This window comes from Parasteatoda tepidariorum, chromosome 9, assembly GCF_043381705.1.
Source record: "Parasteatoda tepidariorum isolate YZ-2023 chromosome 9, CAS_Ptep_4.0, whole genome shotgun sequence".
Classification (NCBI taxonomy): Eukaryota; Metazoa; Arthropoda; class Arachnida; order Araneae; family Theridiidae; genus Parasteatoda; species Parasteatoda tepidariorum.
In genome coordinates, this window is record NC_092212.1 from 12,260,011 (window position 1) to 12,274,821 (window position 14,811).

A 14,811-nucleotide genomic window follows, 5' to 3' on the forward strand; every position below is an offset into this window, starting at 1 on the left:
ATTCTGGTCGCCGGGCTACCAAAGCAGGAGAGCCATCCTTTCTGCTGAGGATCAAAATTGCGATGGCATGTCTTCGGATCATCCTCAGGGATTTTTCCCGAACAGTCCATTGTGAAGCTCTAGTGCGACGTTAATAAAGTACCTACCTTACTAAAATATGCAAATTAAAATAAATTATGAGATGATAACTTAGAATTTCGAAATTCTTCTAATAATTTTAATATAGCATTTTGATATTTTAAAGTATTTTTTCAGCAACTGAAACATGGCGTACTCAAGGTTTTCCTGCACTTACTTTTTCTTTCTTTTAAATTAGTAGTGAAGGATTAATTTAAATTAGTGGTCCTCTTAAACAAGCAGGTCACCCAAAAAGATTTAATGAGTATAGATATACTTGATGCAAGGACCTTGTTCACTATTTTAAGAGTTAAATTAGATCTGAAACTTCATTATTACTTTTAAAAATTTTTTATGTCTGTTATCATTGATATTTTTCCTAATAAAAAACAAATTGATGTCTTATTAATACAATATACTCGGTAGCTCGTTATGTTAACCTTGTTATGTCAAAAAAAAAAAATATATATATATCCCCTTGGCATTATCTATCCACCTAATGTTAATTTGAATTCCTCTGTCGAGGAGTTTCTTCTCAAAACCTAGTTATGTCGATTTTTTTTTCGAAATGGAAATAGAATTTTTCGGAAAAATCACAGTGTAAGTGGTGGTGAGTCATAGTGAATTAATACTCTGCCTGAGCAAATAACTTTTCTTATAATTTCAAATGAATTTTGACTACACCCTTTTAACAACTTTTTGAATTATGGATTAGCAATTCTCTCGACATTCGGACAAAATTTACTACTAAAACTTCCTAAAAAACTTTTAATATCCTATACATTTTATGAAGCGGGTGCATTAGCCATGTCTGAAATTTTCTAATCGGTTCTATGCAATTCATTCGCTTCAATTTTGAGTCCTAAAAATTTGTTTTATTTTGAAAAAATGTGCTCTTAGATAAATTTAATAATTTTTTGAAGAATTTTTTAAATGCGATTCCTTATAGATATCCGTTGTCCCGCAGTGGACTGATCGTTAAAACACGGTTCCCAGCAGATCACCGAAGTCAAGCATCACTGGCTACGGTCAGTGTGCGGGTGGGTGACCACTAGGCCTGGGCAATATACCGTATTACCGTCATTTACCGGTATTTCTTTGATACCGCGGTAATGATATTCGGAAGTATNTCAGGGATGTTTCTCAGACCGTCGCCAATAGCCCATTGTGCAGATCTAGTGCGACGTAAATGAACTACAACTAAATGCGATTCTTTATAGATACCCATTATTCTACTAACATCCATAAAATTTTTTACTCATTCCATACCTTGAAATAACGCTTCTGCATAGTGTTACCAAATAGCGGGAGCTGAGTTTAATCCGTATATCAGTAATTTACATACATACAATCTTTTGAGCGTATTTATTGTTAGCAATTTTAAGCTATCTGGATGAACCTTAATTTATAAATAAGCGTGACAAAAGTCTATTTTAGGAAATTTCTTACCCCCGTTTTAGAACAAAAATATTTCCTCAAGTGTAGGGAAAGTATGTTGCGGTACTTATAAATTAGTATTAAGAGTTACCGAGTAGTCGCACAAAATCTGATAGATCCATTCGCTTTCATCAGTGACCTATTTCAATTAATTTATTGTCAAAAATTTCCTTATTTTCTTCATTGATACCCTCCTTTTTCACGCGATTTTGTAACGCGAATCGTATCTCGGTGGTAAACTGGTGCATCATTAGGCTTTCATTTTAATTCTACTTCATAGTTATTTATTTTACCTCGCTTATTGTCAAAAATTTCCTTATATTAATCAAGTAATTTCTTTAAATTTATGTTACGCGAACTTTTTAAATATTTTGATTTAATTCTATTCATTTTCATAAAACCAATGGCGTCAAAAAAAAAATGGCATCTTCTATTAAGGCTGAACTGTCCGCATTTACGGAGCAAACGAGTCCGCTAGTTACGTAGTGTTAACATTAGCGTGAGAGTTTCCAACCTATTTAGATATTTAAAATTATTGATATGGATAATTGTGCAGCTATAAATTGGACAAACAGTTCGAAAAAAGGGTTTTCTAATGTAATATTTCTTTCACATCTCAAAAGAAAGAAGAAATACGTAATAAATTGCAACAAATATAACTTGTAGTTCATTTGCGTAGCACTAGAGCTGCACTATGGGTTATTGGCAACGGTCTGGGAAACATCCATGAGGATGATCCGAAGACATACCATCACTATTTTGATCCTCTGCAGAGAAGATGGCACCCCCACTTCTGTAGCCCGACGACCTGCACGCGAAGTCGAGCACTTTACGGTAGAACAGTTTAACAAGGACCAATACCGCACACCATCGGTCCCTACGCAGACTGATCCAAGTGGTCACCCACCCGCACACTGACCGCAGCCAGTGATGCTTGACTTCGGTGATCTGCTGGGAACCGTGTCTTAACGATCAGTCTACTGCGGGAGAAAAGATATAACTGGCAGCCTGGAAATGGAGTTCACTTATGTGAGGTAAATACTCATTCATTTATGATTTATTGCATTTATTTACTTATATATGTAGTATATGAGCTATCTTAAGTTGACAGAATTTTTTTTCTGAATGCTTGTTTTTGTCTCTTTTCAATAAAATAAACGCAAATAATTTTTCAGGGTTACTTGAATTGTACAGTTCTAACTATGATTTAAATATAAGATTTTTGATTGAAACCTGAATCTATCGAGTGAATATTTATTTAAAATATGACGTTTGAACATCATTTAATAATTTATTTAACGATTTTGAGTGTTTGTGTGGCATAAAAAAACAAAAATAAAGACATGAGATTTCTAAGTCAATATCATCTTTTTCAAATGATTGATCAAACCGAACCAACCGTCATTTAAGTAATGTTATTACCTATTTTTCCATATACTACTACACAACCACGTGAGTTGGCCCAAGCGTGTGATTTAAATCACATCATGGTTGGGACGAATCACTCATTCTTCTTCACGATTTGCAAGTATTCAATTGATAATTATTATGTCGTTCGAAGTGGAAGGTCTCGATCTTCGAAATACATTCTTAGTACTTTGCAAATGAAATTTATATAGTTTTATAATCTTTTTCTTTAATTTTTTTCTACGCCTTTAATCAGCTCCGCAGATTATAAAAAAGCAGACGACATTTTTGGAACTTTTTAGGAATTGGGTATAATATGAAAAAAACACAACTACTTCGATTTAGTAGGAACAACATATGACGCAATGCTAAACGAATGGAATTTAGTTGTTGTTTATTTAGTTATTGTTATTAGTAGTTGTTGTTATTTGTTTTAGTTGTTGTTGTTTATTTAGTTGTATTTAGTTTCAATAACTTTTCTTTATAATGCAATAAAATCTGGCGAGCAGCTATTTAAACGATCGAACACTTCGTTTGTTTATTTGTGGCTTGAAGGAAAATTATAGCTTAATATTGTTCATGGGTTAAATTTAGTAGGAACAACACAACCTGTGACGTAGGCTATATTATACCCAATTCAGGCCTAGTTTCTGTGAAGAAGTATTGTGAACCATTACAGAAAAATATGAGACTTAGTTTTTGTTGAGAAATGTGGACTGCTCTTTGCGGGATAAAAAAGTGCAGAAGTATGAGTTATATAATCGACTAAAGAGTTTCCCACTGTTTAATTAGTTTTGTATCGCTTGTAGTAAAAGCTTTTTGATATTTAAAAACGCCATTGTTCACATATCAGTTTTATCTTTAATTTTTATACTCAGTACAAAAATGAGGGGACAAGTTAAAAGGTTCGTTACTGTTAAGGTCGCGGACAATTTTTTTTATAAGTCAGCTAATACCAAACAGGAAATTTTTGCTAATGGGATACCTGTAAGTGACGTAATGTGGGTATCTGGATCCTGATTGGCTTTTAAAACGCTGCATTTGCTTACGTTAGCAACTGTTCTTCTCATTTTATTTAGAGTAAACCAAGCCTGTCAAGTACCAGTTCTCTTAAGCGATGCATTCTCTATTCTTTCACGAAGATTCTTTCTCTAAGATTTCAATTCTACCACTATATATTTACATAAAAACTTAACACAAAACTCCATGTAGAACATAAATAAACTTATTCTGCACCGAAGTTGCCAGGTACACAAAGCAAATATCACAGTTACAATAAAATACACAAACAAATAATAAATCTAAGTCAAGTAAAAGAAGAAAATTGGAAAGAATTATATTTCAACAAATTCGATGTGCTATATTTATATGGCGCAAATTCGATGCTCTATATTTAATTAACTTAACGTTAATTAACATTATAAGTTATATTAATTAACATAACATAAGAAACAAATCTCAACTTTAATACTCCATATTGCTGATAAAGATTAGCTGCTGACGTCATAGGTCATGTGTGTGGGTGCTGGTTGTCTTTTTCTTGGAGAGCAAGTACCCAATTATAGATAGTGTACGAGTGAATGGTATAAGATCCCTTTTGCTATATTTTCTTCAGATCTGAGATTTAAATGATGACTGAAAATGTGACTTTTACTAAGAAAAAGAAGTTACCATAAATGCTATTTAAAAAATTAATTAATTTATTATTATTTTTAGTTTTTGCTTAAAAAATGATAAATTTTAATATTTATCATTTTTTAAAATCTGTTTTTAGGATAGTTTTATGTTTTGTTTAATGTTTCTTCACGTTTTGGTCACGAGACAGAACTCTCTAGATTAAAAAAAAAAGAAAAGATATTTTATTTGCCATTAAACTGCCCAAAAGTTTTCTTGAATCCAATTTCCTGATTTTTTTGAACAATTTTTCATTGTAATTGAATATTTTAACCAACTAGAGTATTTTGATCTGTAGGCACACACAACTGTCAAGGGCCCACGATCGAAACTTTAAACCAAATTTACCAATTTTTTATTTACAAAAATACTCTTAAATTAGACGCAATATAAATAAACTATGATATATTAGTAAATTCAAGCTCATGTTTCTTTCAACTTTTGTTAATAACAGATCATTTTTAAGGAAAATACCCTCCCAACAATGTAAAAACAAACTATTTTTAACATTTAGCGAGCTCTAAGCACAGGTCTCTCAGAATTTGAGTAAAACCAGTTATACTTTTGGATAGAAAATAACTTTATAAAAGTATACAAACAGAAAAAAAAATCATAAAATATTTTTTAAATAATAAAATTGTACAAAATGTTCAATAGATTTGAGTCTTGGTTTCAGGAGGATGTAAGTTAACTGAATGTCAAAAAGGAATTCTTATTTGAGTGCGTAACATAATTCTCTGTACTTTTTATCAATAATATTCAAGAATAATGATAACGATTCTGTTTCACTGAACAGATGTGCTTGAATGTTGTCATATGAATGCTATTATGCATGTTATGCCATTGAATATTCCATGTTGATGCAACAGATTTGATATTTTGTCAGAAATTGAAATAAAGTTTCTTACGAACAGCTGCGGAAACGTCGATTGTCAGTAAAATTTGTGATTTTTTTTAAAACAAAATCTAACATTCATAGAATATTTTTCTTATCAAACAGCTGTTTTAAGGAACTTATCAAAGAAGAAACGAAATCTCAACTGTCAGCGGCTGTTGAAAGAAGTATATATAATGGATATTATGACGGGTAAAGCTGAACCTTTATGGAGGATCTTTATACGGCTTTTTAGGTTTGGTAAAGGAAGTAAGTATACATTTTTATTGAAATTACGGCTTCCGATAGAAATTAAGAATTTTGTCGCAGCACGGTACTTGTTAAAAACTAATCGCAGAAAAATCTACTACCATGAACATGTTAAAGAGATTTGAGAGAAAATCGAATCTTGGAAAAATGGTCGATGGCAGTGACTTAAACATGCTGGCCCGTTTTAGGAGAGAAACTGATCTGGAGAGGCTTGCCCGTGAATGCAAGAAATTAGAAGAAGGCATGAATTGGTCAGATGCTATAACTGGATTTTTCGGTGTTGCAGCAGGGGTAGCGGGCATTCTAGCGCTGCCCGGGTTGGGAATGGTGCTGTCAGGTGTCATGTTTGGATCGGCAGTTGGCAAAGGAGTTCTAGGTTCCGCTTCCATTGAAAGAGATTGCGGTGATGTACCATTTAGAGAATTGGAGCTGAGATTAAACAAAACTTTAAACGTCATAATCCGGAAGTTAGATCAGCAAACTGAAATACTAAAAGATGTTTATGATACTGTCAGTAAAACTTTAAATGAAATTGAAAAGATGAGGGTTGCGATGGACCGAGGTTTCGAGCGTATTCTAGATTCCATCGAGCGTCAAGACGTGAATAAATTAGTTTCGGACATAAAATTAGCTTATAATTCATTCTTAATTAGTGAAAATAATCGGAGAAATGCACCAAAAGACGAATATGTCAATTTTATTGAGCAAGAGATTAATGACAATCTTTTATTTAACTACATTAAATCTGAGGGCAAATTGTACGAAGCTTTATTTTCAATTATTAGTAACAGACACGCAATTCCAAACGACATTAACCATCAAAATGCTTACAATGCTCTGACTGCTCTCAATTTCGGCACTCTTACATATACGAATATAGTATTCTCTCTTTTAGATCAGTATACTTATGTTTCGGAATATTATTATCAAGAAAAAGATCTTTCAAAGTTTAACGAATATCTGAAACGCCTTATATTTTATTTCACAACGTTTAAGCGATCTTTAATAGATTCAAACGTTGGTTTACTAAATAAAGTTATACAGATTTTGGAGGAAGTTCAGCAAAAACACAACATTAAAGACGCTAAAAAAGATTTGTACGACGATATTGTAAATAAAACAAATAACTTGAAAGTTGTAAAGCAAAATATTGAGAAGATGAGTTCGCAAATAATCGAAGACGTGCCACCGAAAGAAATTGATGTTCTTTTTGATACATATTCCGGAAATAAATTGAGCAAAACGGACTTTTTAGATTGGAAGAGAGGAACAAAAGTTAGCTACGCAACACAATACGAGAAAGATGGCAAATATTCCAGAATCAGCAAATGGACACATGAGGATGTGTTAGACATTGCTAACCCAGAGATAGTAATTAAAAATTCTAATGACAAAAACAGGCTCGTTTTTAGAATGTTTACTGGCAACAAGCCAGAAATGATTCGTATTATATCTGGCTCTCAAAATAAGTTTAGAGACATTGACAGAGATTTATATGATTTAGCGTTTAAGAAATCCTACAACGATAATAGTATAATGCAGAATATGAATAAACTTTTAAATCTGGGTGCGAGCGTTTCAGCTGTTTTTGCAAGCGGAAGAGGTGTGATTCATGCAGCAGCTGCAACAGGAAGGGTGAATATGCTGAAACGAATTTTAGAAGTCGATCGTAAAGTCCTTAACCAGAAAGATTCGAAAGGTTACACTCCTTTGCACATAGCTATTGAAAACAACAGATCCGATTTCGTGAACGAGCTTGTAAAACAGGGCGCAGACGTCAACGCCAAAACGAACGAGGATAATGTAACACCCTTGCATTTGGCAGTTCGTTTCCAGTCCGAAAAAAGCGTAGAACATTTGTTGTCGAGTAACAAAATCAAACCTAACGAGGTAGAAAGATCTGGAAAAACACCTTTGCATGTCGCTGTTTCTGATAATTCATTGAGCACAAACATTGCGCATCTATTAATAAAAAATAATAAGGTAGACGTGAACGTTAAAGATTCTTTAGGACTAACGGCTTTGCATATAGCTGTCTCTTTAAATTCTGGGGAAAATTCGCGCCACTTGATGGCGAGAAATGGGATTGATTTATACGCGAAAGATAAAAACGGCATGGCTCCGATTCACTATGCAGCGATGTATGGATATGAAGATATAGTTGGCGGATTCGTTGCTTATGGTATGGATAATCTAAATTCTCCCGCCACCGACAAAAAATGGACTCCTCTTCATTTTGCTGTCTACTTTAAGCATGAAAGGTTAGTAGATGGTTTGGTGGGTTGGGTGCAAACAAAGGGAAAGATTTCGGTGGATGAACCAGATGCACAACAGCAGACGCCATTGCATTTAGCAGCTCAGAGTGGTGATGATAAATCAGTTGATCATCTGGCTGCAGCGGGAGCTAAAACTTATAAGAAGACTGCTGAAGGTTATACACCTCTTGCCATTGCGATCATTAACAAAAAAGAAGACACTGTTCGGGACATAGTATCATGGGAGAGAACAGAGTTTCAAAAATTGCCAAATGGCACAAGTATCAAAGAGGTAGATGTAACAGCATGCGAATTAGCAGATGAACAAAAGTTTATGTTTGATTATTTGGTAGATGAAGGTCGCTGTGATAGAGAAAGATGGTATAAAATTGAATTCGAGGAAGATTCTAGCAAATATTTCGGAGCGCACCCTGACGGTTTTGATAAACACCATCATTTTGATAAATACACTCAAGGAGCTAAGCCTGAGGTAAAGGGGGAAGAATTTAGGAAATTTATTAGAGATTCTCCTCGTGATTATTACGCAAACAATGAAGCTAAAACTTTAACTAATTCTTTCAAACTGAATGAAGAGATGGAAATGAAAGATTTCAAAACTTTTGATCATGTTGATGTTAGTGGTGCTCTGCTATTGTTGGATTTGCTCGTTCGCAAATTCACAAATGAAAAGTATGTTCCCAATTGGAGATACGGAAACTCTCCGTTCGAAGCAAGAGTTCAGGCTTTAGAAATAACTGAGAAGCTGGATAAAGTTTTAAATGAAATAGGTTCTATGAAGCGTTCGGAAAGTTTAGATTCATTCGATCTTTACTCTAATGTACGCAAAGCCATACAGAGCGGTAACGATAAGAAATTTCTGGATACATTGTGTTCTTACATAAACGAGTTCTCATCTTTAAAACCTGAAGGAGTTGGAGAAGTTTTGGAAGTTATTTTATCGAACTATCCAAAAATGATTATTTCCAATATGAATATTGATCAAAAGCTTCAAAGCTTAATCAAACACTCCTGCTTTCAGGAGAAGTTTTGAATGTGGTCGACGTATGACAAACAGGTGTTTCTTATCTTATAAGGAATTAAGTTAAACTTTGAAAATTACTTCGTTTACCTGTTTACAATTCGCTAATTTCTTCGGTGTTGGTATTTAACTTTAAAAATATTTAAATGTGTGAAATATATTTGTTCCTTATTCACTTTTCGTATGGGGTAGCACTATATTAGGCAACGTTGTGCTAAGTTATAAAGATAATTAACAAATAATATATTATATATTTGATTGAGAGAGAGAGAGAGAGACTATCTTTTAAGCTGAACGTATTTTCCAGAATTCGAAAAAAGAAAAAGAAAACTTTATCGCATACTTATGATTTCTTAATACTTTTACAAACTTGAAGATAAAAAAACTTGCCACCCAATTCCACGGATAATCGAGACTTTACTGTATTTGACTGTACGAAAGAATTTGCAGACAAAGTACTCTAATGTTTTGATTCGTGGCCAAATGAAACGATATAAACATCGATATCATTTTAATAAAAAATTTATAACGTGAATATTTCAAGTTTATGAATTAATAATTAAAATCATTCCTCGAACATTTTCTAGTATTTTTTCGATATTTTTATTAAATTCTTTTTGAACAAAATGCCACTTTCATATAGATGAATTAGAGAAGATTTCTCTAATTCGTGATAAGTTGATAAGATAGCAACGCCAGTAGTTATCCCATAAAATTATTGTTTTAGATAATTTGATGTCATAAAACCATAAAATTGATAACAGTGTTAATTTTTTTAAATAGAAAGATAATTTGCCTTAGTAATGAATATCTTGTACATACAGGGTGTTCCTTAAAGACCGTCATTAATATGTATTCTTAGAATTTTTATCAAAATCGAAAAGAAACAACATATTGGGCACTTTAAATTAATATTTAAGCGTGGAAAAATCAAAAACACAACAGAAATCTGAAAAATTACAGAAGAGAGCAGTGGATGTAATAAACATCAAAAGAAGTTTAATAGGATGTTGAAACTTGAAGATAACTTTAATAATAGTCTTATAACTCCTCTCCGGTTCAGCCAACACTGAAACCTTTCTTGTTGTTTATTACATTTGCCCTCCTGTACTGTCGTTATCTGTATAAGATTATCGTTATAAGATTTCGTTATCTGTTACGTTATTTTTTTTTCTGGTTTGAATATTATTTTGCGATCCTCAGTCTGATACTTTTTTATTTAAATGTTTAACAAGGATTCTAAAAATATATTTTAAAGGCGGTTTTGTCGAACTATCCTGTATAAGATACAGAGCAGTAGAATTTAATATTATATTCGAATTTATTTTGGTAATGTATAGTACGGCTTTCAGGAGAACAGCTCCAGACACCTGTCTCGCGTATTGGCGGGAACTATAGTTACCAGGGTAGGTCACTTCTAACAGGGGTGTGGAGTGAAAGTGACAAGTTATGTAATGATCTTGGCTTTGGCACAAGTTGGAGAATCTTTGCTGCAGTATTAGTGGCAGCCCTAGAGAAATCGTCTTTCTTTCTTAGTTTTTAAAAGATTTTTTTTTCCGTGATTATTTTAATCGTTAACTATTTAATCGTTGTTAGTTTTACGCTTGTTTAGAGTTTTTTTTTCTTTTAATAGTTGTTAATTTTATCTTGTTTGCTTTAATTTTTGTTTCATTAATTTTTTTTTTAAAATTCTTTAACTCTTTTTTTAACTTTTCAAAATTCTTAGTTTTTTTAGCAAAATTAAATATTTTTTAAAAAGACTAAAACATTATAACTAAGAAGTTTATTTTTTATTTACTTATTTATTTATTTATTTTAAATCTACGATATTACAAAAGTTAAAGTAAGAATCACGAAGTATTATAAAATTTAAAATAAGAACAAAATATTTGAAGCAAAAAGTTGCTTTTCGAGTCGCATAAGACATTATTCTTGTAAATATGTTTTGAACGAGTTTTTAACTTTTAAATTTATTAATTTAATTAATTTTTAAATTTATTTTAAATTTTGATTTCTTTTTCTTAGTTAGATATTTTTTAAAGCTTTATAGTCCTTAAAATTTCATAAATAAAAAAATGTCAGAAATAATGTTAATGAATTTTCTATATGAAGTGTAAATGCTTTATCTGATCATTTAATAAATTGTATTAAGAAGCTGTATGAAAATAAGATTCTTTTTTATACAAACAAAAATTATAATGCAAAAAATTAAATACAGATTTGAAATTACTTTTTGTTAAAACAAACGGCAAACTAATAATTATATAATAATGTTAATTTAATAATAAGTTTTGATATCAAAATCATACATAAAATTTTAGTTCTTTATTTATCTTTGGAATAGTAATAAAATTTAATAGATTTTAAACATCATTTCCGTAGAGCCATATTTTCCAATTATGTCAAGTCTTAGACAAGAATGAAATGACATGATGTATTCAGTTTATGAAATGCTTATTCCAGTTTTATGTATGTAACAACAAATAATAAATTAATCGCATGAAAAAAGAGAAACTGCGTATAAGAGACCTAAATCAAATGCCTTTTGAATATAGCGATTAAAGGAAGGATAAATATTTTTCTTTTTCAGAGAAAACAATTTTGACCGAAACAGAGAAATAATCTCAAAAGTTTTTTCATGAGACAAAAGAGGTTGATTACAAAAATGTTTTAACCACCATTAAAAAAAATTATTTCCAATAAATAAATAAGAGGTGAATTCCATATAAATTAACGCATATCCAGTAAAAGTATAAATGAAAATACGGTTTCGTTTAAAGCCTATATTATTTTTTCTCCCTGAGAGAAAGCAAAAGATTGTTGAAATATTAATTTGAAGAGGTCTCTTGGAGGCGGATAAAGCAGCCAATCTGGTAGACCAACCGACTCCTTCATTTCTTCATTACACCCCCATTAGAAATGTTACCGCTTTCGTTACCATAGCAGCAGACAGCCCCAGACTTTTTGTCGGGAGCTGTTTTCCTCAAAGCCGCACTATATGTGTACTATGAAATTGCACTTGAAAAAAAAGAAAGAAAATTTTTAATTTAATAGAAAATAATAGACTGAAATAAAGGTTTTAAGAACTATTTTTAGTGAACTAAAACGAAAATAATAAAATAATCCCATTTTTTTTTTTTTGCTGGATCAAAATTGCAGAACGTAGGGCGCCTCACATTTGAAAGACGTGAGGGGATTTCGGTGGTGATAGCAGCAAAGATAGAATATATACAGGAAGAATATATATACATACATTCATATTCTTTGATAGATGTCTAATACAAGAAAGAAACAAGAAATACAAGAAAGATGAGAAGCGAAATTTTTAAATTTATTATTTTCTTTTTACAGATATCGACAGTCTGTTTGTATGCATATGGGAAGTTGTCGAAATTTCGATTAGTGATCAAATCGCAAAAACTTTGCTTGCACTATTTTAAATAAAATTGTTTACATACCAACTTTCAGTATTTAAACGGGAAATTTTTCTAGAATTTTCTAGAAATTTTTTGGAAATTTTTTCTAGAATTTTCTAGAAAATTTTATGCATTACAATTTTGATTTTTTAATTTAATACATTTAATTTACTATGCCTTCTATTCCACCGATATTTTAATAAAAAAATAAATATTTCGGATCTGATAATCGTGCAATGAAACATTTTAGTGCTGCCAAAATGAAAACAAATTAAGCTTTTCTAAGAGTTGATAGAACATATACCAATAATTTTAAAACTGCCATTTTTCGATTTACCTTTTCTCAGCATCTAAACAAGAAATTGTTTTTTTTTTTTCACAAAATATTTACCTATACATGTTAGCACTGCGATAATTGTTAATACATATTTTTGACGGAATTGTTTTTTAAAAAAAATTATAAACAGAGATCATCGAAAATCTTTAACATCTCAGAAAGTATTCCTGTTAACACTGCAACAGCATACAACTGATATAATCACAAATATTCCCATAAAATTTCAAAGCGATATCATAGTTTCTTAGTAAAAGGTACATCGAAAAAGGTCAGATTTAGCTTTATTGATATATGCTCCCTACAGACTCCCCTTAATACTTGTGGGAAGCTAGAAAATTTGGGTTGTCTTTGGCAACGGATCTCCAGAAGTAATTTGAGAAATCTAGCTAGTCAAAAATTAGTCGAAATGTCGATTGATAATTAATTCTATTCTGTGATAATATGGTGATAAATTTTATCTATTACTACCAGAAAACCTGTAATTTTATGTTAATATTTATGTCCAGTAAAAATGTGATCTCACTAGCTGATGTATAAAAGGTCGAAATATGAAAGTGTTTTTATACATTGTTATAAAGTACAACAACTTTGTGAAAATTAATATACTAACATTCTAAACTATCTATAAACTGTATATTATTATATTTTCAACGTTTTTATATTTTATCTGAGGTAAAATAATTTATTAAAAGCTATAATTTGTCTAAAATGTTTCGTCTAATATTTACTAGAAATATATATTTTTTGTTATACTTCATTTATACTTCCTTGCCTTATATTTCATTGATTTATACTTCATTGAATTGATTTTAACAATGTTTTAAATGTTTTTTTTCTGAGGTAAAATCATTTATTAAAAGCTATTACTTTTTCAAAAGTTTTGATTTATATACCTATTTTTTATTGTATGTGATTTATATTAAAAAATTTTGAAATCATTATTCTTTTTAATACTGATTATGAAATTATAGAAGGAAAAATTTTAAATTTATAAATGACATATCATTTATAGCATGGCATATCAATTTTACGATAAATATCTTTTTCATAGCAAAACATTGAAGATAATTATGCGTGTGCAAAAACATTTGATTTGGACCTTGCTGCATGTTAAATTCATATTTATTTTTTTGTAGTAAAAAAAAAAATGTAATTAAAAATGTTTTAACTTTTTCAATGCTGTAAGGACAATCCTTCTACCAATAAATTTCGCTTTTTACAAGCAATGTATCAATATCATTATCATTGAAGTAAAAGCAAAACTTAAATAATGGGTATTTTATTTGCTGTTATGTAAAAATGAATCTTGAATAATAATTGCAATTGTTGAATTTGCATAATCTTTAATGCATAAATATATTGAGATATGAGATATTGTTTAGCCTCTACTCTTTCTCTCTTGTAAAGAAAAAGGTTTGGTATTAAAACATTGCTAAATATTTTTCTTGAAGAAAGTATTAGTACAATTGATTATTCGGTAAAATCCTAGTGTACGCAACACGCTTTTGCGTGATTTTGAAAAATGTCGCCTACGCTAAAATGACGCAATAACGCTTTTTGTTAAACTGCTGCCATTGACGAAATAACGTTTTTACGATTGGCGGAGGCAAAAGCATAGAAAATCGTAAATTTAAAATAGCAAATGCATAAACATACCTGAAAAAAACTTATAAATTCATCTTTAAACTTACAAATTTAAAATCTCAAGCTCAACCGCAAAAATCCTACCACAAATTCCAAAATGGTTAAAAAGCAATAATCCACCGAATCTCGCCAAATTTGCAACTACAGATTTCAAACTTTATCGCCGTCCCAAACATTGCCAAATCCACAATGTAACTTATACTAGGATTAAGCCGATTAATCTTATTGATTTCATCAAAATGTTTTGTAAAAAAATTAACTTGATTTTTTATTAAAAATATTATCTAGTGTAATAGCTTATACCTATTTATTTTCATTATAATGATGTTTTGTTTCGAAAT

The 14,811-nt window shown here is 30.8% G+C and overlaps 1 protein-coding gene across 1 annotated transcript; it reads left to right on the plus strand.

Annotated features, from left to right (window-relative positions):
• Positions 1-5,881: 5,881 nt before the first annotated feature.
• LOC139426517 (alpha-latrocrustotoxin-Lt1a-like) lies at positions 5,882-9,085 on the plus strand. The gene has a single exon (XM_071185741.1). It carries the CDS (start codon positions 5,882-5,884, stop codon positions 9,083-9,085), a length of 3,204 nt encoding a protein of 1,067 aa, XP_071041842.1.
• Positions 9,086-14,811: the final 5,726 nt, after the last annotated feature.

Excerpts from the sequence above, each read along its gene's own strand:
- LOC139426517 (XM_071185741.1), top strand. The coding sequence starts at position 5,882 with ATGAACATGTTAAAGAGATTTGAGAGAAAATCGAATCTTGGAAAAATG.